The sequence below is a fragment of the Rattus norvegicus genome, chromosome 5 (genome assembly GCF_021556685.1).
Source record: "Rattus norvegicus strain SHRSP/BbbUtx chromosome 5, alternate assembly SHRSP_T2T, whole genome shotgun sequence".
NCBI lineage: Eukaryota > Metazoa > Chordata > Mammalia > Rodentia > Muridae > Rattus > Rattus norvegicus.
This window is the reverse complement of record NC_141538.1, coordinates 146,893,664-146,916,170: the sequence shown is the minus strand read 5'-3', so window position 1 is coordinate 146,916,170 and position 22,507 is coordinate 146,893,664. Positions and strand designations below refer to the sequence as shown.

The 22,507-nt window shown below is 48.9% G+C and overlaps 1 protein-coding gene across 3 annotated transcripts in view; it reads right to left on the bottom strand.

The window, feature by feature from the left end:
- The window catches only part of Csmd2 (CUB and Sushi multiple domains 2), a 569,250-nt gene that overhangs the window by 2,950 nt on the left and 543,793 nt on the right, over nt 1-22,507 (bottom strand). For 2 of the 3 annotated variants that reach the window (XM_087548710.1, XM_087548711.1), the window contains 13 exons: nt 20,069-20,245; nt 18,806-18,985; nt 18,242-18,415; nt 16,211-16,384; nt 15,820-15,893; nt 13,113-13,224; nt 12,445-12,624; nt 10,383-10,448; nt 7,743-7,904; nt 5,636-5,748; nt 3,520-3,607; nt 1,518-1,656; nt 1,024-1,239 (listed from right to left, as the gene is read on the bottom strand). In XM_087548710.1, coding sequence (XP_087404836.1) covers nt 1,080-1,239; nt 1,518-1,656; nt 3,520-3,607; nt 5,636-5,748; nt 7,743-7,904; nt 10,383-10,448; nt 12,445-12,624; nt 13,113-13,224; nt 15,820-15,893; nt 16,211-16,384; nt 18,242-18,415; nt 18,806-18,985; nt 20,069-20,245 — 1,799 coding nt within the window. In that variant the 3' untranslated portion in view covers nt 1,024-1,079. 3 annotated transcript variants of the gene reach the window in all.

Sequence of the window (22,507 nt, the reverse complement as noted above, 5' to 3'; positions counted from 1 at the left end):
TTTCTGTGTGTGTGTGTTTGTGTGTGTGTTTGTGTGTGTGTTTGTATGTGTGTTTCTCTGTGTGTCTCTGTGTGTGTTTCTATGTGTGTGTGTTTCTGTGTGTATGTTTCTCTCTGTGTGTGTCTGTGTGTGTTTCTCTGTGTGTGTGTGTATCTGTGTGTGTGTCTATGTGTGTGTTTCTGTGTGTATGTGTGTGTCTGTGTCTGTGTATCTGTGTGTGTCTGTGTGTCTGTGTGTGTGTTTCTGTGTGTATGTGTGTTTCTGTGTGTGTGTGTGTGTGTCTGTGTGTGTGTCTCTGTGTGTGTGTCTATGTGTGTGTTTCTGTGTGTATGTGTGTGTCTGTGTCTGTGTATCTGTGTGTGTGTCTGTGTGTGTTTCTCTCTGTGTGTGTGTATCTGTGTGTGTGTCTGTGTGTGTTTGTGTGTGTATCTGTGTGTGTGTGTCTATGTGTGTGTTTCTGTGTGTATGTGTGTGTCTGTGTCTGTGTATCTGTGTGTGTGTCTGTGTGTGTCTCTCTGTGTGTGTGTCTGTGTGTGTGTCTCTCTGTGTGTGTTTCTCTCTCTCTCTCTGTGTGCATGCGTTTGCATATGCACAGACAACACAAAGTGCAGTGCTCATGCATGCATGCATGTGTGTGGAAGCCAGACATCGATTCTCACACATCAGCTAGTCTGACACCTCCTCTCTCTACCTCCCCAACAACGGAATTACAGGTGGTTGCCACGTCTGCCTGGCTTTTTTTCTGGTTATGTCTTTTTATTCCCTCGTGGGCCAAGTTCCTTACTGCAGTTGTGGACTCTGACCCACTCTTCCTAGACATATGGCCTTGTTCAAGTTTGCTGATGTTCCCGTTCTTAACTCCAATTTTCTCATCTGCGAGGAGGGTCCTAATGCCACTGGCCAGCCCTCCATGCCTGTGGGGGTGTGTGGGGGTCCCTGTGTGCCGGAGCAGTGTGTACACAGGTCCCTATGTCCCCTGCAGAGCCAGTCCGTCTTCCACCCTCCAGCTCCCCCGAATCTCACCGGCTGCTGGCGGCGGGGCTCTCGGTGGCGGTGGCAGCTGCAGCCAGGCCTGGGGGCTATACTGCAGTACACACTGTGCTGACTGTGAACTCCGCCTCGTTGCTCATGATGTCTGTGGTCTGGATGTTGCGGTCATACATGGGGTTCTCAAATGTGGCCCGCACGTTCGTGTTCTCGTGGCCAGCATAGCCATTGAATGGAACTTTGGGTCTTCTCCTGGGAATAAGAGACAGTGAGTGACCTTGAATTAAAAGGTAACACAGGATCCAAAGCAGGAGAGGAGAGGGAATCCTTTCTCCTTTTAGAAAACTACATTCTTCTGAGTCAGGAGGATGCTGGGTAGGGTGGGGTGGGCTAGGTGCTCAGTTGCTCTCCCTGGCCTCTCTGCCTTCAGGGTACTAGGTCTGAGTACATAGTTGCTCTCCCTGGCCTCTGTCTTCAGGGTACTAGGTCTGGGTCATGGCTGAGCCCCCCGGCCTCTGCCTTCCCAGTACCTGTGCTTGTAGAGATAGAGGACGAAGCCGGCGATGATGAGAGCAATGAAAGGCACCAAGATGGCAGCGGCCACTGAGCTGCTGTTGGAAGCAAAGTGTCGGCCGATGGACTCCGGATCTGACTCCAACAGCTTGAGGTCTGCAAAGTGCCAAAGCGTAACACTCAAGTCACAGACTCACCCCGAGGTGACGCTCCCGGCCGGCCACACTGCCCTGCTGCAGAGCATCAGCTATGGTCACGTGCTCCAGTTCAGCCAGCGGAAGCCTGCGCCCAGACCGCAGCTGCTGGCCCACACGCTCCCTGGAGGCCCATGTGAGTTTGCCTCTGGCCTGGAACACAGTTATCCCTGGGGGTCCCAGGGAAGACGGCTGGCAGAGGACCCTGAAATTGTATCTCTGAACACAACCTTCAAAGGATGAAGTTCTTTAGAAGTTTCTATGTTTTTCTTGGCCATCAAAGCCTGTGATTAGATGAAAATGATCATCAGATGGAGCCATGATACATATGTATATGGACATGTGTGTATGTGTATATATATGTATACATGTATATGTGTATATGTGTACATGTATAGTGAGACTGGATACATATGTACATGTGTATATGTGTACATGTATAGTGAGACTGGATACATGTGTACATGTGTATATGTGTACATGTATAGTGAGACTGGATACATATGTATATGTGTATATGTGTACATGTATAGTGAGACTGGATACATATGTATATGTGTATATGTGTACATGTATAGTGAGACTGGATACATATTATATGTGTATATGTGTATATGTGTACATGTATAGTGAGGCTGGATACATATGTATATATGTGTATATGTGTATATGTGTACATGTATAGTGAGACGATACATATGTGTATATATGTATATGTGTACATGTATAGTGAGGCTGGATACATGTGTACATGTGTATATGTGTACATGTATAGTGAGACTGGATACATATGTATATGTGTATATGTGTACATGTATAGTGAGGCTGGATACATATGTATATGTGCATATGTGTATATGTGTACATGTATAGTGAGGCTGGATACATATGTATATGTGTATATGTGTATATGTGTACATGTATAGTGAGGCTGGATACATATGTATATGTGTATATGTGTATATGTGTATATGTGTACATGTATAGTGAGGCTGGATACATATGTATATGTGTATATGTGTACATGTATAGTGAGGCTGGATACATATGTATATGTGTATATGTGTATATGTGTACATGTATAGTGAGGTTGGATTGCCATGGAAGAATGAGGTGGGGTGTATGAAGGCTCTCCACCCACTCCATGAAGGGCCACCCGAGGAGGTAGGGATCAACAGGGAAAGGGAGTTGGCTGTGTTTGCTGGGGTCTTCCTCCTGCTGTGCTGAGGGTCCTGTGTTGGAGGTCTAAGAACTGCCACATGTTGGAGCCTTGAGAGCAAAGCCAAGACGACTGTGTGGAGGAGCAGAGAGGAAGGGGTGCCACGAGCAGATTTGAGCTGACTGAAGAGAGAACTTTCTGAAGGGGAGAGCTGTCAGAGAAGGAAAGGGATGGCCTGGCAGGTAGGAGCCCTGGGGTTGGGATACAGTGTGTGGGATACAGTCCCCATCTTTACTGTTCCCAAGAAGCTAGGACCCTATCCCATGTGAGTCCGAGACCCTGGGTTGGGATCTGTTTCTGGAGTGAGGATGTTTGGTTTGAATATGACCAAGTGTGCAGAGTCCAGATCTGAGACAGCACAAAGAGGAGAAGGTTCCTTAGGGTTTGGGTTTCTTGTCTGTGATGTAAGGGCAATCCCCACCTCTTGGGCAAATGCTAAGGAAGGCACAATACTATGGGGAAGGGCAGCCATGATATAGGAGTGTTTCAGTCACTGCCTGAGCCTCTGGGCAGGGGTGATGCCCGTGGCTCCCGGTGGCCAGCACAGCAACTTAGGGCTGAATGTCCATCAAACATCTGTTTTTGCAGGTTCTGCATGCTAGTTACCAAGTCTTTGAAAGCCGAACTGCCCGAAGCCTTGGCCCTTGACGGACCCTTGGTAGACGAATGTGCCTCCAGAGGACTCTGAGGAGACCTGTAACAGCAGAAACGGGCAGGAGGAGAGAGTGGGGAGGGAGATGGGGGCAGAGGAGGAGGAAGGGAGAAGCGGGGGAGTGGGGGAGACAAGGCATGTTAGAACAATCTGGAATTCCTGTCAGACCAGAGCATAGCTGGCGTGTGTGTGTGTGTGTGTGTGTGTGTGTGTGTGTGTGTGTGTGTGTGTGTGTGTGTATGTGTGTGTGTGTCAGTTGGCAGAGCTGGGGCACCTATTAGATGTGAAGGTGTGTGTGTGTGTGTGTGTGTGTGTGAAGTGTGGTGTTTTTTCTCCTTCCTTCCTTCTTTCCTCCTTTCTTTCTTTCTTTCTTTCTTTCTTTCTTTCTTTCTTTCTTTCTTTCTTTCTCTTTCTTTCTTCCTTTCTTTCTCTCTCTCTCTTTCTTTCTTTCTCTTTCTTTCTTTCTCTCTCTCTTTCTCTCTTTCTTTCTCTCTCTCTTTCTCTTTCCCTCTTTCTTTCTTTCTTTCTTTCTTTCCTTCTTTCTTTCTTTTTGTCTGGATTTTTGAGGTGGGATCTTAAGTAACCTAGGCAGGTCTTGAACTTCTACACATTGCCAAAGATGGCCACAAACTCCCATTCCTTCTGTCTACAACTCCCCAGTGCTAGGAGTTGAGGTGTGAGGCGCTGTCCGTGTCCTTTGGCGTCTGCTGCTCACAACATGCCCTGTGTCAGTTCCCATTTGTGGACTGTCATGTATGCCATACTGTGAGGTCCGAGTGACACAGTGGTATCCTCAGAGTCTTGAGTAGGCTTTGGGCACAAGGAGTTGTAAGAGGACACTGGTGATGAGAACTGACGTGCAGACAGTCAACAGAATTACGAGGGAGGTGAGCCTGGCAGGGTGAACACATTTTGGAGAGTTTTTGGCAGTTCCAAAGGCTGTTGGGTTCTGAGGTGGTGGCTAGGACATAACTTGTCTGCATCCCCCTGTACCTGACCCTCATGATGTTCCAACAGCTGGCCTGTCCTCTTAGCAGTGGGAGTGTGTTTTGAGGATGCTTCAGGTGTGCCCCCAAAACTCATGCTCCAGCTCCAGGGGTGTCCTTTGTCTAGCGTCTTCACGTGTTCCCTCGGTCAGATCCTGGCTGGCTGAAGAAGGGACCCCGATGGCTGACAGCTGTTCCTGCACCCACAGCTTTGTCTTCTCCCTCCACTTGTTCCTTCTCCCCTGACACTATTGAATCAGTTATTCACTCTCAGCTTTTGGACTGATGCTAATACTGGTACGGGATCCCCAAGGGATCCACAGACATCCTGGGCACATCAGGAACTACCTGCAGGGTCCAGCCACTGAAGAAACCATGTGGCTTCTCTTTGTGGGTCTACAAAGCAGAATCTCTCAACCACAGCACCCCTCCCCTGCAACAGCTGGCCCACTACCCCAGACCACTAGACCACTTGTTCTTTCCCCACTGTGTCTTCCCAACAGGGGTCAAAGACAGCGATGCAGGGGCAGTTATAGGTGATTCCATGCTCAACGCTCCTTTGTGAAGTCAGAAGGGGCCTGCATATGACCATCACTAGGGACAGGTTTCTTCTTTGTCAATGCTCTACAATGTATATATTTCCCACAAAGTCATTCAAGAGATCCCTGCCTCTCTCTTCTGTGTCCTGGACTCTCGAGCTGTGCTGAGTAGCATATAGTCCACATCTCAAACTTGAGCACATATCCAGGGAGTTACTGGGGAGTCACCTTCTCCCAGCCCACAACCATGACATCATGACCTTCACTCTCATACTCCTGACCCCTGCTTCCTGTTCTGATTGCGGAGCTCACACGATTCTCTCAGACATGGTAGCCCTGGACTCTTGAGTCTTCAAGCCTCTTTGATCCCCACTTTGCCCAGTCTATCAGCTGACCAGGACTCCCTAGCTCCTAGTCCTGGTCTAAAGACTCCTCAGGTTTCCAGGCGACCTCAGTAGTTCCCACACGCCATTGTCCTTTCTCTGTGAGCAATCTGGGGACGGGTGGGGTGCAAGGCCCGGTGAAGACCAATTTGCCTCACTTACGTGGCCATCTAATGCCCAGTGGTCGTCTTTGAACTTGTTCACGAAGCTCTCCGCCGGACCCGTGACCTGGTAAGCCTGAAGCAGGAGGCGGAAATCTTCCTTTTTATAATTTCCTAGAGAAAGAAAGTAGGTTATATTTGAAACTCTATGAAAGTTCTCAAAATCCACATCTGTGGGTGTCAAGGGCATGACCGTGTGTGTCACTTCCATGTGGACACTGGCGTAAATGTCCCCTGCACACTCGTTGGTGCAGAAGCCCGGTGCGTGTGCTTGTATGTGGTTGAACGTGAACGTGTGCAGGGATGTGAAGACGCATGTTCGTAACTGAATACCGAAGACGGTGATTCTGTTTTTATATGTGTGAGTGAGAGTATGATTTTCATATGTGTGAGCGAAAGCGTGATTTTTGTAGGACTGGCAAAATGGCTTAGTGAGGAAAGGCACCTGCCACCAAGCCCAACGACCGAGTTCCATTCCCAGGACCCACACGGCAGAAGGCGAGAACCTCCTCTTGAAAGCTGCCCGCTGATGTCCACACACGTGTGAGGCGCGCACACACACACACACACACACACACACACACACACACACAATTTAAACATTTTAAGAAGGAATATGATTTCATGTATTTTGATCTGACCGCCAATGCATGGGTACATTTGTTTGCGAGTCCATGAACACGGAATAGCCGACACTCGTGGGAGTGTGTGTCTCTTACTAGAACAAAGGAAGGAGCGTATAGGACTGTGTGTATGGGGGGGGGCTGGTTACACATGGGCTGCGTGTATGCAAATTAATTAATCCACTCCTTCACCAATTCATCTGTCTAGTCAAGAAAACACTTGTTCTCTGATTATACAAAAGTTGAAACCTGAGCAAACTTTAGAAAAGGATACTTGAAGATAGAAAGATCTCTTCTGGTCCCACTAGTTACTATGGAAACACACAGTGGTGCTGGCAAATACACATGATTTTAAAGTGCCAATAGAAAGGAAATAGCTGCTGTGAATGCTTTTGTGGAATGTATTTTCTCTCCTATGAATATAGTCTTTATTACTTGAAAACTTGGTGGTACAGTGTATTCTGATGGGTATATTCACTCCTAAACTGGCATTTGTTTTAAAGTTTCATTTGTTATTGTGTGTATGTGTGTGTATATATGTGCAGGTGTCTGTGAAGACCAGAAGGAGCTGCTTTCATGTGGGTGCTAAGAACCAGACTTGGGTCTTCTTCAATAGTAGCAAGTGCTCTTAACCACCAAGCCATCTCCCCAGCCCTCAAATTTTATCCTGGAGATGTCATATGATGAAACTACTTACATTTTATTCTGGGGGAAATGCTCTGTTTCTAGCTTTTTGTGGTATAAATATAATTCTACAGTGAACATTGTTCATACTATTATCAATTTTTCTGTTTCTATTTCATATGGCAAAAATAACTCATGAATACGATAATTTTCAAGGGTCTTGCTAGGACTTGCCCAGCCTTTCCCCTGGACCTGTTTAGCCTATGGTTTGATTTGCTGCTACTGAGCTGGAGTTTGTCAGAAATCACATTTTGTGTTTGCTTTTTCACTCTGATTATGGTTGAACAGTATTTTTCTTTATTTGTTTTTTTTAAATTTATTTTCATAGTTGTTTTGATTTTTTTTTTGTTTTTGAGGCAGGCTCTCACCATTTGCTCCGACTGTCCTGGAACTTACTATGTAGACGAGGCTGGCCTCGAACTCACAGATATCTGCCTGCCTCTGTCTCATGAGGACTAATGGACTGAGCTACCACTGCCGGCTCCTTCCTTTCATGTACGGACTTCGCTAGGGCTGCTGGGAATTCTCTGCTTCTACCTTTGGCTCAGTCTTCAGGCTGTTTCTCTTTCCTTTGAGAGAGTTCTTCATGTTTGGGTCATTATGGTTAACCATTAGTCCATGGGCGGGGTGAGTAGATGCCCCCCTTTTTCTGACTGATAGGCCAGCGCGAGCTCTGCTTGACCCGCCGATGCAGAGCCCTGATTCCTCCCGGCTGAGGTGTGTAACTGTCACCCCTGTGCCTGTCCTGCTCTCAGACCCCCCAACCCCGCCCTGCTCTCAGAGACATGGTTGGCTCCTTACCTGCCAAGTGCAGTTCCACCCCACTGTGGTCGATCATGGTGGCGTTGACCTTGCTGTTGGCTACCTGGAAGCTGATGACTCTAAGCATGGCTGGCTGCTTCTTCCCCTGGTACTCATAGGCCCCTTTCCACAAGGAATTCTTGGCAAAGACATCCCCTGGAACTGGAGGGACCGAGGAATGTGTGAGTTACACTCTGGATGTTGCTGGGACAGCCAGGGACAGCCACTTGATGACCGGTTATAGATGGAGACTGCGTCTGATGTAGGGGTGATGGGAAGGCACTCTGGTGACTATGGTCCTCTTGTGTCTTAGAGTAGCAGTGGAGGGAACTTATACTGGCATGCCGAAGGGATGTCTCTGTGCCTATGTTCATTGCAACCACTCGCGGCAACCAAATTATGACGACTGCAATGTCCGTGGGTGGACGGATGAAGAAAATGGACTAAACTATGAAACACTATTCACCCCTAAAAAAGGAAAATCCTTTCCTTTTGATAACATGGATGAACATGGGGGACATGATACTACATGAAATAAGCCAGAAGTAGGAAGGTCATTGTGAGGTATCGCTTACAGACCAAGCTAAAACGTCAAACGTTAGAAGTAGGGAGTGGATAGAAGTGGGATTGGGGGTGTAGACACAGGGTCAAAGGGACAAAGTTTCAGCCAGGCAGGAGGGATGTTAGTGATCTACTGCCCAGTGTCCTGACTGTGGTTAATAAAAATATACCGTATATTTTAAACAGATAGGAAAGAAAAATAGAATAGATAGTTATGAATGGATAGGGGTTTGGAATGGGAGGGTCAAGTGGGTGGGAGAAGAGGGGATAAGGGAGGAATTATGGGGAGAGATGGCTAAAATTCAGGGCCATTTGAGGGTCAGTGTGGAAATCTAATAGATTAGAAACTTTCCAAAGTACACACATATATAAAAGCAATCTAAATGAATTTGTCCAATAATGGGAGAAGACAGAGCCCCAACTGGCCATCTCTTGTCACCCAACGAAGCTTCCAATACTGGGAGTTATCAGCCAAAGGGGCCTCACTGGAATCCTGAAATAACCCAAGCTGTTGCCAGAATGTAGGCTGCCCTCCACAAACTGAAGGCAAAGTATCATGGCTGAAGAGAACCCCTACACAACTCTCTGAACATCGAGAAGCCAAGCTGGCGCCTACACAGAACCTTCATCCACATGTCCCAGCTTCATCAAGTACAAGAGACCAGTCCTCACTTGTGGGCTGCAGCTCTATTCTGCAAGTGGGGGCCATTCCACCTCGCCAATCAGGGTCACTCTAGGGCTTCAATGCTAGTGTTTAAATGCCCCAATACTGCAAGTCACATACACAATGTGAGTGTACAGAAGCTCTCTGCTCCCTGGGCAAGTATGGCCACTCAACCGTTCATCTTTGTAGCAACTTTCTTAGGCAGTGGTTCTCAACCTGTGGGTCACGACCCCTTTGGAGGTTGCATATTGGATGTCCTGCAGATCAGATATTTATATTATTATTCGTAACAGCAGCAAAATTACAGTTATGAAGTAGCAATGAAATGATTTTATGGTTGGGGGGGTCATCACAACATGAGGAACTGTATTGAAGGGTCACGGCGTTAGAGAGGTTGAGAAGCACTGCTCAAGATTTTCCCTCCCTATTTAACCTAACAACAGTATTGACTCTTAAGATGTGAAGGTCAGTTGTCAACAGACATGGCTTGGTCAGGGACCAAAATGGCCTCTGAACAGAATCTATAGAACTTTAACATACATGCCAAGATATACCACTGTTTGGATCTGGAATGTTCCCCCAGAAGCCCACTATTAAAGCTTACTCCCTGCTTGGTACTCTTGGGAGGTGGAAGACAGGAGGTTGGCGGTGGAAACTTTAGGAGTTGGGGAAGGAGTTTTTGGTCAGTAGGGCCTGATACTAAAGGGAATTGTGGGGCTCCAGCCACTTTATCTCCCCATTTCTTTCACACACAACTGTGAGGTGAGTGAGGCTTCTCCACAATGTGCTTCTACTGTGACATTTACCACCTCACCACCAACCTCAAAGCCAACCAGTCCTGGATTAACCACCGGAACCGTGAATTAAAATAAACATTTTCTCTTCATAATTGGATTGGATACAGTCTTGTTTATAGCAGTGGAAAGCTAAAAAATACCACAGTAATAAAAGTAGGTCCAAAATAGGACATCAGAGTTTGTAATAATTTTGCATTGGCCAAGCTGCACTTGTGATTCTGTGTCCAATTCTAGATGTGACATTCTTAAAGACACAGTGCCTATCTTGACGAGGTCCCAATGACCAGGAAGCTCTCTGAGAGGGACCAGAGTCTCTGGATTTGTGAGCACACACTGGTGGGTGCTGTGCCAGGAAGGGCTGCAGTGCCCAGTGATTCCAGAGCTCAGGGCCACAGTCACTTTAATAAGGGTCGTGGCTTTCTCTTCTGATGGAGCTTCTCATGAAGGTTCACTTCCTCTCCAAGTTGGCCTGCCTTAGGAGTTGGCAGGGAATTGTCTTGGTGTCTGTGTGGGGTCTCCATCCTTCCCACTGGGTGTGGGGCCTGTGTGACTGAAACTGGCTAAGGTGTGGCAGAGGCAGCACCAGTTTCGGGAGCCAGCAATCTGGACTCTGCCTACCTGAGGCTTGGGTGAGCAGAGGCTCCCGGGCAGTGTTGATGGGTCTCCCGCTGGGCCGGACCTCTGCTGGGAGAGGCAACAGGAAGAAATAGGATCAGCCTCTGGTCACACATAGAGGATATCGATGGTGGCAGCCTTTCTGAAGTTAGGTGAACATGCTCTGAGATCTGGCATTGGACTCATCCTCCCCTACCAGGATAGCGATGTTACAGTCCCATCTCAGAAAAGCACAGTGCATAGACAAACAGGGGAAGGAAACACGTCAGTCACGTTACTGGAGTATCAGACGAGAAACCGAGATGTATGTGTTTATGCTGTTCTTTGTTACGGCATTAAATAAGAACAGCAGAATCTGGCATGATCTTGAAATAGTTAAGGACAACTAAATATAGAATTATCAATGGACCCAGCAGTCTCACTCCTGGGTGTAGATCCAGAGGAACCGAACCCACTCTGCTGAAAATGAGACTCAGCTTGGAGTCACGGCAGCACTGTTCACAGTGTCCAAGATACGCAGGCAACCTATCTGTCCATGGCTTGTGTGAACATAAACACACACTCCATGTACCACACATACACCACACATCATGTGCCACACACCATGACACACACACACACACACACACACACACACATACATCATACCATACACCATACCATACACACTGCAAACCACAGTTTACACATATCCATACACATACCACATGTGTACCTACCATATACCACACATTCTCACACCTCATCCTACACACTCACACACCCCATACCATATACCTCGTGCATACCACATCATATATCCCAGACACACAGCCCATGCCATATCTCACACTTACACACACACCTCACACTGTGTATCACACATACACATACTCTCTCTCACTTACACACACCATAAGCCCCCACACCATCTCTCTCACACACATACCTCATACCATACATAATACACACATCACACCATGTATCATACACACAACATATCATATACCCCTATACCATCTCTTTCTTTCCTTCTTTTTCTTTCATTCTTTTTATCTTTCTTTTTACACATATAGCCCACATCATATACCATACACATATATGAAATAATACACACACACACCCCTCACAATAAACAAATACACAAACACCAGATATCTCACACATATCCCCCAACATACCATATACCCCCACCACAAGCACATACCATACCATATACCACACATGACATTCCGAGGCAGTCCTCCCTGGCTCCTGCCCTCCCCTTCAGTGGCCTTCCTCCCTGTTCCCAGCATTCAGTGCATCTCTTGGCTCCTCAAGGGGTCGTTACCCTGATCAGGCTATGATGATCAGTGTCTCTCTCTCAAACATTCATTATTTCTATCATCTACATATGGTGGTGACATGTTAACGTGACAACGTGCTTTAAAACACCAACTGTGTGAGGAGAGTAGAGGCTGCAGAAATCGACACCAGGGTGGATGTAAAGGTGAAGACAGTTGTCAGAGAAAGACTAGAAGCCTTTCCCTGCCTGGACTTCACACACCGGAAAGAGCCTTGCTTCACTATAAACGCGGGAGAGGCCAGTGCTGTGGAAATGACCTACAGGGTTATGGTGCTGCTGGCCAGTGCTTGGGACGTTTCTCTCAGCTCTCTAGCCCATTCCCACCCCGAAGTGCTTTCTCTTTCTTGCTAACATGTCTTTATTTCCATCTCCCGGGGACTGGCAAGTGTCCCCAGGGCACAGATCATGCCTGTGGTAGGATAATGTGCCTTTCTGCAAACTCCTTAGGACAGACAAGCACCCATGCCCAGGGCCATCCTGGCAGAGTGACAGTAAGACTAAGAGGAGGAGAGGATGAGTCAGGCACTCTTCAGGCCTGCTAGGAGGAACTGGGCAGGACGGTGTGTGTTTGCTTAAGTGACAGTAGGCGGTGGGGTCAACATGAACTTGTGTGAGCTGTTCTGAAGTGGTCTCTGGTCTCAGCCACACTTCAATCAAAGCAGGGGTTGTCTTCCTCCTGGCCCTATTCAGTGCCTGCCAACCCCTCCTTCGAAACTTCTGCCCTAGAAAGGGCTTGCTCACCCAGGCAGATGGGTGGTTTGCCCGTCCAGCTGCCGTCGGCTTTGCAGGTCCGGTGTTCGGAGCCACCCCTGAGGGAGAAGCCCTCCTGGCAGGAGTAGATGAGTGTGTAACCCATGGATGGCAGGTCCAGGGCTCCAACATTGGCATGTGTGGGCGTCTCTGGTTGCTTGCAGTGGTGGGCTGGATGACGAGAGCAAAGACAATGTTAGGCCGGAGGAATTTGAAGACACACTTGAGGGGCCTCTCCTCAACCCCCATCTCTATGTAGAACCCTGATCCTTTCCATCTCTGCCCTTTCAGGCCTGGCTCCCCCTCCTTCACTTCTTTGCAAGCCCACACTCAAGGTCTTTAGGAATATGGTAGCATGAGGGCTTAGCCAGTCACAGCGAACCTCAATCTGCAACACCAAGCAAATGAGTCTCCCTTCTGTCATGTTTCTACGAGCCTGCCCCTCCGTAGCTCCTAGTTCTCGCTGGCTCTAGATTATTTCTTCTTTGCTAAGTTATAGGGATGACCTTAAATTCCAGAAAGGCTTCTGTGGAGAAACATCTGTGATGTCTCAAGAGGCAAGCACTGTAGAGACCAACATTGGTTCTGATGGGGACACACCCCACCACTCCATCCTGGGCCAGTGGATGAGACGCGGGGTCAGGTGGGGTGGCACTCACAGACACAGTCAGGTGGGGTCCCACTCCAGGTCAGGTTGGGAAGGCAGGTCCTGGTGGTGGATCCCTGAAGCAGGTAACCTTTCTGACAACGGAATAGCACCGTGCTCCCAACCTGCCGCAAGGACAGAAGTGTCCTATGTCACCTTCCACCTAGCAGTGTCTCACAGTCGCTTACTTCCCAGGGGAGAACTCCAACTCAGGCGTTGGCCTCTGTTGGCCACCATGACACCTCTCTGCCTGGTGGGGTCCTATTGGCCCTTTGGGATCAACTGAAAGTATGCCTGCCTGGTGACCAGATCAGTGCCCTTACCGGCTATGTCACACTGTCAGGGGGAGCATTTCCTCCTTGAATGGAACACTGAACCCCAGTCTCCCTGTGCATACAGAGGGCGTGGCTGCTGTGCCAGAATGACCCTGGGAATCCGTGACATTCAAATGTGATGGTGGAGTTGAAAGCATTTTATAAAACGTGGAGAACTGCAAAATGAAACGATCTTTCTGTGAAACTACATTCTAAGAATTGGAAACCGGTCTCCTTTACAGGTGTGGAGAATCTGTGCTTTGGAAAACTCTGTCAGACAGAACTACTGCCTTCTCCTGCTTGGCTGTGTCCTCATCTCTGTCCTCCAAGAGTCACTGGCTGTCTAGCTCCACTGGCCTCTTCTGTCTGTTTGGCTTAATGGGCAGGTCAGTTTCCCATAATGCAATTCCGACTGTAACATCTCCCAGCTCCCAGTGTCCATGGGTCCTTATACCAACAAAGTCAGATCCAGACTTAAGGCAGCGCTCTTGGTTACACGGGTTTCCTCCACACCCAAGCTGCTCTCCCAGCCTTCCTCATCGGGTTCTACAAATTGGGCACCTTTATCTGGCTAATTTAGTTGGCCAAATCAAACCCCTCAAGCTAAGTCTGATGTCACTCTTGTCCCCCAGTCCTACCATGGGGCCTCTTGACTAGGGAAACACGAGGTGAGCATACTGCATCCTGAAGGCCCCCCCCCAATGCTGCCCCCTCTTCCCACCCAGTCATGACAGCAGGAGTCTCCTCCATTGCATCCTTCATGCTTCTTCTTGAACTGCTGTTTTCTGTCCTTGACTCAGCAGCCCGAGTGGCATTTGAAATACTGGATCAGAGTCACTGCCTTCAAGTACAGAATAAAATCCAGGATACGCATGCTGGCCTCAGGGCCTGCAGGACGCCTATGCCTTTGTCTTGGTCAAAGTTATGGTGCAATACAGAGCCACCACACAACCTGGGGGCTGGAACACTGGGCCCAGGTGACTCATTTCTTTGCTCCCTCCCCATTCCATTTCTTAGCTCCTCTCTGGTAACTGCTATCTTGAATTTGTGTTTTTAATTTCTTTGCCTTGCAGAAAAAATATCTATTTTCTTATATGCATGTTGAAATAGACAAATGCGTTTTTACTGTTTTTTTGTTTTTTTGTTTTTTTTTGGTTCTTTTTTTCGGAGCTGGGGACCGAACCCAGGGCCTTGCGCTTCCTAGGTAAGCGCTCTACCACTGAGCTAAATCCCCAGCCCCTCGTTTTTACTGTTTTAATATTTTAGCATCTTTGTCATTCAATAGCATGTTTCTATGAGACCCATGTCATGTAGATCTGGGGTTCATTCATGTTCCTGGCTGTATAATAATCCATTCTGAGAGCACAACATGCTTGTGTGGCTTGGTACAGGAGTGTTCCTGAGGTATGCTTCTGTGAGCAGAACTTTTGAGCCATGGAGTATGTGTAACCTTCCCAGCCAGGTTCACAATCCCTTTAGACCTAGCTTAGGTCTCTATCTTGTCTCTCCTCCTGCAATACTGCAGCCCACCCTGGCTGGCCTGCCACCCAAGCCTCGCCCTGCTCAGCCATTCCCTGCCCCAGTGCTCCTGTATGGGGGGCATTGGCTCAGTCAGAAATGCCGCCCTGTCCCGAATTGGGTGGGCTTTCTTGTCATGAAGCCCACAGTTCAAATGTCACCTTTGGGAGGGCTCTTTCCTGACTCCCGTTTCTGAGACAGCACCCCACTCCGTTCACACCCTTCCACATGACACCACGTGGCATCCTGTGATCTTAGACGTGACCTAGCTTGCTTGGCTGCTGCTGCTAGGCAGGCCCAGTAGATCAGGGCCCCAGACACGCATCCTATCCCTCCCAAATGCCTAGTACCCAGAACAGGTCACGTTTCCTAGGTGACCAGGTCCCGGCCTATCATCTGCTTTAGTCCAGCAGCCATCTTGGGCCCCAGCCTACTGTCCTGACCTGAGCATACCCTGTTCTCACTGCTTCCCTTGCTCTGCTCAGTGTCACCCAGGCTGCCTAGGGTTCATTCTGAGGCAGATGTGCAAGACCTACCTGCAGATGGGAAGACCCTCTGGCTGCTGCCTCCTGCCTAGCTCTGGCTGGCTTCTACTGCCCCAATGTGGCTAAAGTGTGGGTGTCTTGCTTGTTTTGGTATTTTGGTTTCCACAAACATCCTGCTCCAATTCTGGGGTTCCAGGGAACTGTTCATAGCTCTAACCACTGCCACGTTCTGCGTCAGCTGGCTGATGGACACTAGCCCTTCCATTTCCGAAAGATGCTCTGAGGGACACTTTGTTCCTTCCCTTCCGAGATCTCCTACTCCCTCTGTGCTGCTCCTGGGACCTCTGGTGCTGGCAGTGACAGGGAAAGGCAGAAGACAGGAAGGCTAATTGGAGCTCATTACCTGGTAGCCCTGGGAGCTGTTCTGTATCCCGAACTGTGGCATGCCGGGATCGGCACACGTGGTCAGCGTGGGATCTGGATGAACAAAACACAGAAACATCACAGGGTCATGGGCTCATTCACTGCCCACCTTCTGATCTAGAGACTAAGGGAAGCACAGCTGCCCCCTGCCCCCGCCTTCTGAGGTTTCCACGTGTCTCAGAGGCCCGAGAAGACATTGGATTCCCTAGTACATTAGCTCTTCCTGTCCCGCAGTCTGTCCCAAGAAGCACAGGAAGAGCTCCATCTCCACCACGAGTGAGATCACGAAGTCGGGTAAGTGGACCCATCACTTCCCCTGACCCCCATCACAGCTGCCCACCAGCCAGGCCACTGCCCCCAGCCCCTCTCACCTATGCAGCTGGGCTGTGTGCCGCTCCACGTCCCGTCTGACTGGCAAAACCTCCTCGGGGAGCCCACCAGCACCAGGGGAGCGTGGCAGGAGAAGGACACAGAGGACCTGTAGGAGAAACCACGGTCCTCTCTCCTCCCTCGAGGTGGGACCCCGGGGTCTCCGCAGAACACGGCTGGAGATGAGAGACAAAGGTTGGCCCAAGATGCTTTCTAGAACCTAGTTTTCTTCACCTCCTTCCCCTAGTCTAGCCTAGCCTTTTCTTCTCTCTCTCTCTCTCTCTCTCTCTCTCTCTCTCTCTCTCTCTCTCTGTTTCTGTTCTTTGCTGGGTTCATTTGAACCCTGGCACTGGGGCCATGTCTGGGTAAGTGCTTTTACTCAGGTAAGAAGACCTGACTTTTGTTCCCAGGTTAGGTGGGTCACAACCACTGGCAACTCCAGTTCCAAGAGGTCCAGTTTCCTCTTCTAGCCTCCCCAGGTACTTGCTCTCATGCATGTGTGTGCACACACGCACATACACAAATGCAGTTATAAAAAGGTTTTAAAAGCCACTAAAATGACACTGCGCAGATCAGTATGGATTGAACTGTCAGACACTGGTGCTTAGAAAGCTCTTGGTGGCTTGTCAACAAATAACAGGCCATGGAATAATGTGTCAAGATTCAATGCTATTTAAAGGAACTTGAGCATATATCGTTATAACTATGGTTATGTTTGGGAAGTTTTATTTTTCTTTCATGTTTAATAGAGTAAAATCTCCCCCCCGCGTGTGTGTGTGTGTGTGTGTGTGTGTGTGTGTGTGTGTGTGTACGAGGGCACGCGTGTGGAAGCCAGAGGACAACCTCAGTTGTATTCTTTAGGTATTGTCCACATTATTTTTTGAGACAGGATCTCTCATTGGCCTGGAGCTTGCTGAGAATGAGAAGCTGGCTGGCCAGAAATCTGAGGGGATCTGTCTGTGTGTCTGTCTCTACCTCCCCAGTACTGGAATTATAAGGGTATGCTGCACACTCAACCTTTGGTAAAAATGTGGGTTCTGGGGGATGAGGGTCCCAGGCTTTCAAGGCAACTGCCTTGTTGACTGGTTCATCTCCCCAGCTATGATACATTTCTGTTGTTGTTTTTTTCAATGACCATAATTCACTGTTGCTTTGTGTGTGCTGGGGATGGAACCCAGAATGCCATCCACACTCTGCATACACTTCACTACTCAGCTGCACCCTCCACCTTCATGATTATACAAAGGAGGCAAGGCAGATCTTTGTTTCAGGAGGAAGAGCAAAGTTGAGTCCATACAACCCGGAGGCTGTGAGCTGGCACATGTCCCCCTGGTGTGGTGAGAACACCAGAGGTGTTGACCAAAAGCAAAGTTTCTGTATTTTTTTCTGAGCTATTGATCCTAACCACAATGGAAATTTCCAGAGTGAAGCAGAACTTCTCAGGTGTCGTACAGTGACCAGGGTAGGATGAAAACTGGTAAATCCTACTGCTGTGTGTAGCATGCAGACCGAGTGAACTTTCCAGAGCCCACTCATGGGGTGCACCTAGAATCCTTCAGGCTGCTTCTCTGGAAACCCGGGAAACCTGAGTCCTGGAATGGACTGGAGCTCATCAGAACACAATTGGGCCAGGCGGATAATGAATAGTCTCTCAGCAGAAAGCCCTCAGACATCTTTCTATGAAGAGAGACGTGTCTGGCATGGGATGGCCTCACACGCACCTCACTCTGATACTGACCTCTTTAGGTCTGGGGACCCTGCTATTATTTCTTCCTTTCTTTTCACTCTGACTTCAGACAGTATCTAAATTCAGGCCTCCATTAAAATATTCTCAATGTCTTCCTTTAAATTTCCCTCCTACTTCACGGCATCTTGAGAAATAGCTCTGCTTCAGGGAGAAAGCCGATGATTGATTCTATACTTTCAGAGGCAGAGCGCTCTGATATATGGGTGTGTGAGTGCGCATGCGCAAGAAGGGGTGGGGATGTGCGCGGTCATGGAGGACACGTTTAGAGCCTAAGGGAGTCACTCACGGAAGCACTGAGGTAGCTCTCCGGTCCAGGATCCATTTCCTTCGCAGGTGAGCACGGCAGGCAGGGAGAGCTGGTACCCCTCCAGGCAGGCATAACTCACGCTAGAGCCCCAAGTGAAGTCAGACCCTACCACTTTCCCGTTCGGGATGAGCTGGGGAGGTTTGCACATGATAGCTGTGGGGAGACCAGAGGAGGCTGAGTTCTGAGGCTGTTCTGAGGAATCAAGTCCAGTTACTACTGTCACCTGTATCACCAGCTACCCTGCAGCAGCTGGAGTCTGGCTGGGCCAAGCAGAACTAGAAAGGATCTGAGGCAGTTCTGATCTTTTACTTTACGTGGTCCACCTCATGTACAACATTTCTGTTCTCCCAGTACGCAGCCCTTGAGGAGGCTTGAGGCTCGGGTCTTTCCTCAGGACCTTCCAACTTCCTGACAATCTGTGCGGGACCAGCCTTCGCCTTGCGCACCCCTGCTGTGATGCTGCCCCTCCCAACCCCGCCCCTGGATGTTCAAGGCTGATGCCTGCGTGTCTCTTCTTTGGCCCTCATCCGCATCCAGACCTACCTTTGCAAACCGGCTTGGTACCGTTCCAGGTCCGGTCCTTGGTGCAGCCCAGCACAGACACTCTGCGTGATTCCATCACGTAGCCGGGGACACACTGGTATGTCACAGTTTTGTTGTACCTGAAGTCATTGCCCAGCCGGATGCCATTGGCTGGAATCCCGGGGTCACCACAGTTTATGACTAGAGTAAGAATGACACAGTGCTCATCACTCCTAGCCCAGACCTTGTCTCCTCAGTCTCCCAATCCCTCTCCATCACTCCTACACCCACCCAAGGAGGAACCGTCAGACAAGCCAGACCCTGGGCACCACTAGGCACAGCCAGATTTCCTTGCATCAGCCAACACGCGGGCCCAGTGTTCATGTCTATACCATGCATGCCATCCAATTATACTATGGCTTCCCTTCTTATTCAAATCCACTCCTCTGAGAGGAACGACCACGGGACTTTATTTCCTCTAAAGTAGATGAGGTCCTGGACAAGGAGAGTTTGTAGACTGAAGACTCTAAGACAGGTTTGTTAATGGATCAAAAAGACAGCTTGCCCGGGATGCAACACCTCCCATGACAGTCTTTCTGAGAGGCTTTTTTCGGGCCCAGAAGCAGGGTCCTAGGACCTATGCAATAATGAAGTCCCTTTTATGAGACACGGTATGACTGGGGGGATTAATGTGGGATTTCAAATGGAGTCTGAGCTCACAGAGTTGACTCTGAAAGGAGGAAATCTCGGAGTGACTCAGTCCATCTCTCCCATCCGAGTACCACAATAAGGAAAAGGGTCTGGGGCACCCTGAGGGGGGGCAAGGAAGTAGATGCAATGCTCAGAAGCTGGGTTGGGGTGGAGATGGGTCTCAGGTAGGGTAAGATGTAAAGAGGGCAGGTGGTGTCCGCTTCAAAGTGGACAGAGTATGACGGAGCCCTGACCCTTTGTCCTGAAAGGAAAGAGAAAGCCCAGGGGGATGAGCTGGAGACTAGATAACGGCTGGTGCGTTGTATCAGCCCCTGTGAACCTCGGCTGTCAGATATAAAAAGTGGGGCTCACAGCTACCGTGACCCTGTTCATGCCGCCATCTCTGTGCATGCTCGCACGAGCGCCTTGCACTATGCTCACTCACCCTGTGTGGAGAACATGCTCAACCCACCGAGGCTATTCAAATGGTTCCAGCGATTTTCTCCAGACTCCCACTGACAGGTTCCTCGGCAGGGCGGGGCTGGCTGGTCTGAGCTACCATTTGCAGAGCCCGGGGTGGGGCTTGGCTCTTACCTGTGCACTCAGGGTCACTGCCTGTCCAGGTGCCATTGACAGAGCAGTGTCGGCTGAGCAGGCCTGTGGAGTAGTAGCCTTCACGACACTCATAGACAATGGAGCTGGAGAACACCAGGCCGTCGCTGAACACCACTCGGGCATTGCTTGGAGTTCCGGGGTTGCCACATGAGATCACTGGGAAAGCAGAAGAGTGCGTTACCCCCCAGAATCCGAACTGCCGAGCTGAAGAACCACAGAACCCTAGAGATTATTTTACTTGTGTGTGTGTGTGTGTGTGTGTGTGTGTGTGTGTGTGTGTATGTATGTGTGTATACACATGTTGCATGCCTGTGTATGTGGAAGCCTGTGTGTGGAGGCAAAGGGTTGGTATCAGGGCTCTTCCTCCATTACTCTCCACCTTAGCTTTTTGAGACAGGATCTCTCATGGAATCATCAATTTGGGTCTCTCAGGTAATCATCAATCTGTCTAGGCTGGCCGGCCTGTGAGATCCAAGGATTCTTCTGTCTCTGCTTCTTCCTTTCTCCAGCACTGAGGTTGTAACACAAGCCACCCTTCCTGTGGTGGTGGTTTGAATATGCTTGGCCCGGCGAGTGGCATTTTTAGGAGGTGTGGCCTTGTTGGAGTGGGCGTGGCCACATTGGAGGAAGTGTGTAACTGTGGGGGACTACTTTGAGACCCTCCTCCTAGCTGCCTGGAAGCCAGTCTTTTCCTGTTTGCCTACAGGTGAAAACATAGAGCTCTCAGCTCCTCCTGCACTATGTCTGCCTGGACACAGCCATGCTTCCTGCCTTGATGATAAAGGACTGAGCCTCTGAACCTGTAAGCCAGCCTCAGTTAAATGTTGTTCTTTATAAGAGTTGCCTTGGTTGTGGTGTCTCTCCAGAGCAATGGACACCCTGACTAAGACACCTGCTTTAATGCAGGGGCTGAGGATCTGAAGTCAGGTCCTCATGATTACCCAGCAGGCACCTTACAGACCAAGCCACCTTCCCAGCCCTGATTCTAAATGCACATTTTCCCATCTGTGATAATACTTACATCGGGCTCCTTCTAACACTCTTCCAGGATGCTGTTGCTAATGGGACTCTTGGTCTGGGCACTCTCTTATTTTTAAATTTTATTTATTTCTTATTGAAAATAAAGTTATTTTTGCTCAATATAATCTTTTAAAAGCCATCTTTTAATTTTTATTTTATTTTATGTATGAGTGCTCTGCTGCGTATATACCCGCATACCAGAAGAGGGCATCAGATCCCTTTATAGATGGTCCTAAGCCACATGTGGCTGCTGGGAATTGAACTCAGGACTTCTGTGCTCTTAAGAGCTGAGTCATCTCACTGGCCCCATATAATATATTCTGATCCCAGTTTTTCTTCCCCCATCTCCTCCCAAATCTTTCCTGACACCATCACAATTCCCCTCTCTTTCTGTCTCTCTCTGTCTTTCTCTGTCTCTGTCTCCCCCATCCCCCACCCCCCTCCCCATCTCTGGTTGACCTGTTGGTTTCTCTGGTCTTTGGCTTCCACTGAGAGGAGTTTAAAGCATGGGAGCAAGGGGCTAGCATCTGTGACTGAGCCAACACAGTCCCAGCCCTCTGCAGCAGATCATGACTTAGCTTGTAATACAGTTCACAGAGAAAGGTTGGCACAATACCAGACTCCCCACCCCCATTTAAAAAAAAACAAACAAACAAAAAACAGGGATAAGAATAGCAAGTTTGTGTGCTAGCATTCCTCAAAGGTGAGTTTATTTAGGAACATTTGAACTCCTGGGCTTAAATGTAGTTAGCATGTTAGCAGCCACTGCTCTTGTTCTTCCTGTTTACCCTGACGTTGTTTCACGTGGCTGAGGGGAGCCTCTTCAGTACGTCAGTTTCTTTCACAGGATCCCATTCACCTTTAGTGGGTTTCTTGCTGGGGAGGCAGAATACTTCAGGTTTATCTTGATATTCACTAACCCAGCTCTGTAACCATCGCTCCAAAGACCCCGGCTTCTCTAATTCTGAACAGCCATGGATTCCTAGATGGTTGGGCTGCATAGACAACTCTTCGAATTGAAAATATGTAAATCAAGAGTGTTGAAGTTTTTTTATGAATTCCGTGTATGCGTGTATATGTGCCCACGGGTGTGCACACAGATGTATGTGTCCTTTGCATACCTGCAGAGGCCAGAGGACAGTGTTGGGTGTCCTGCTCTATCGTCCTCTTCCTTATTTCTTTGTCACAGGCTCTCTCACTGAACCCGGAGCTAGGGTGGTGGCCAGCAAGCCATCGTAGTCTTCCTTTCTCTGCCGCCCCCCCCCCCCAAACGCCGGCATCATCAGGTGGACGGCCACACCTGTCTATACTTTTTAATTGTGGGTGTGGGAGGACTTGAACTCACAACTTTATATTTGTGTCACAAGCACTCCTACCTGTGGAGCCACCTCATTAGCC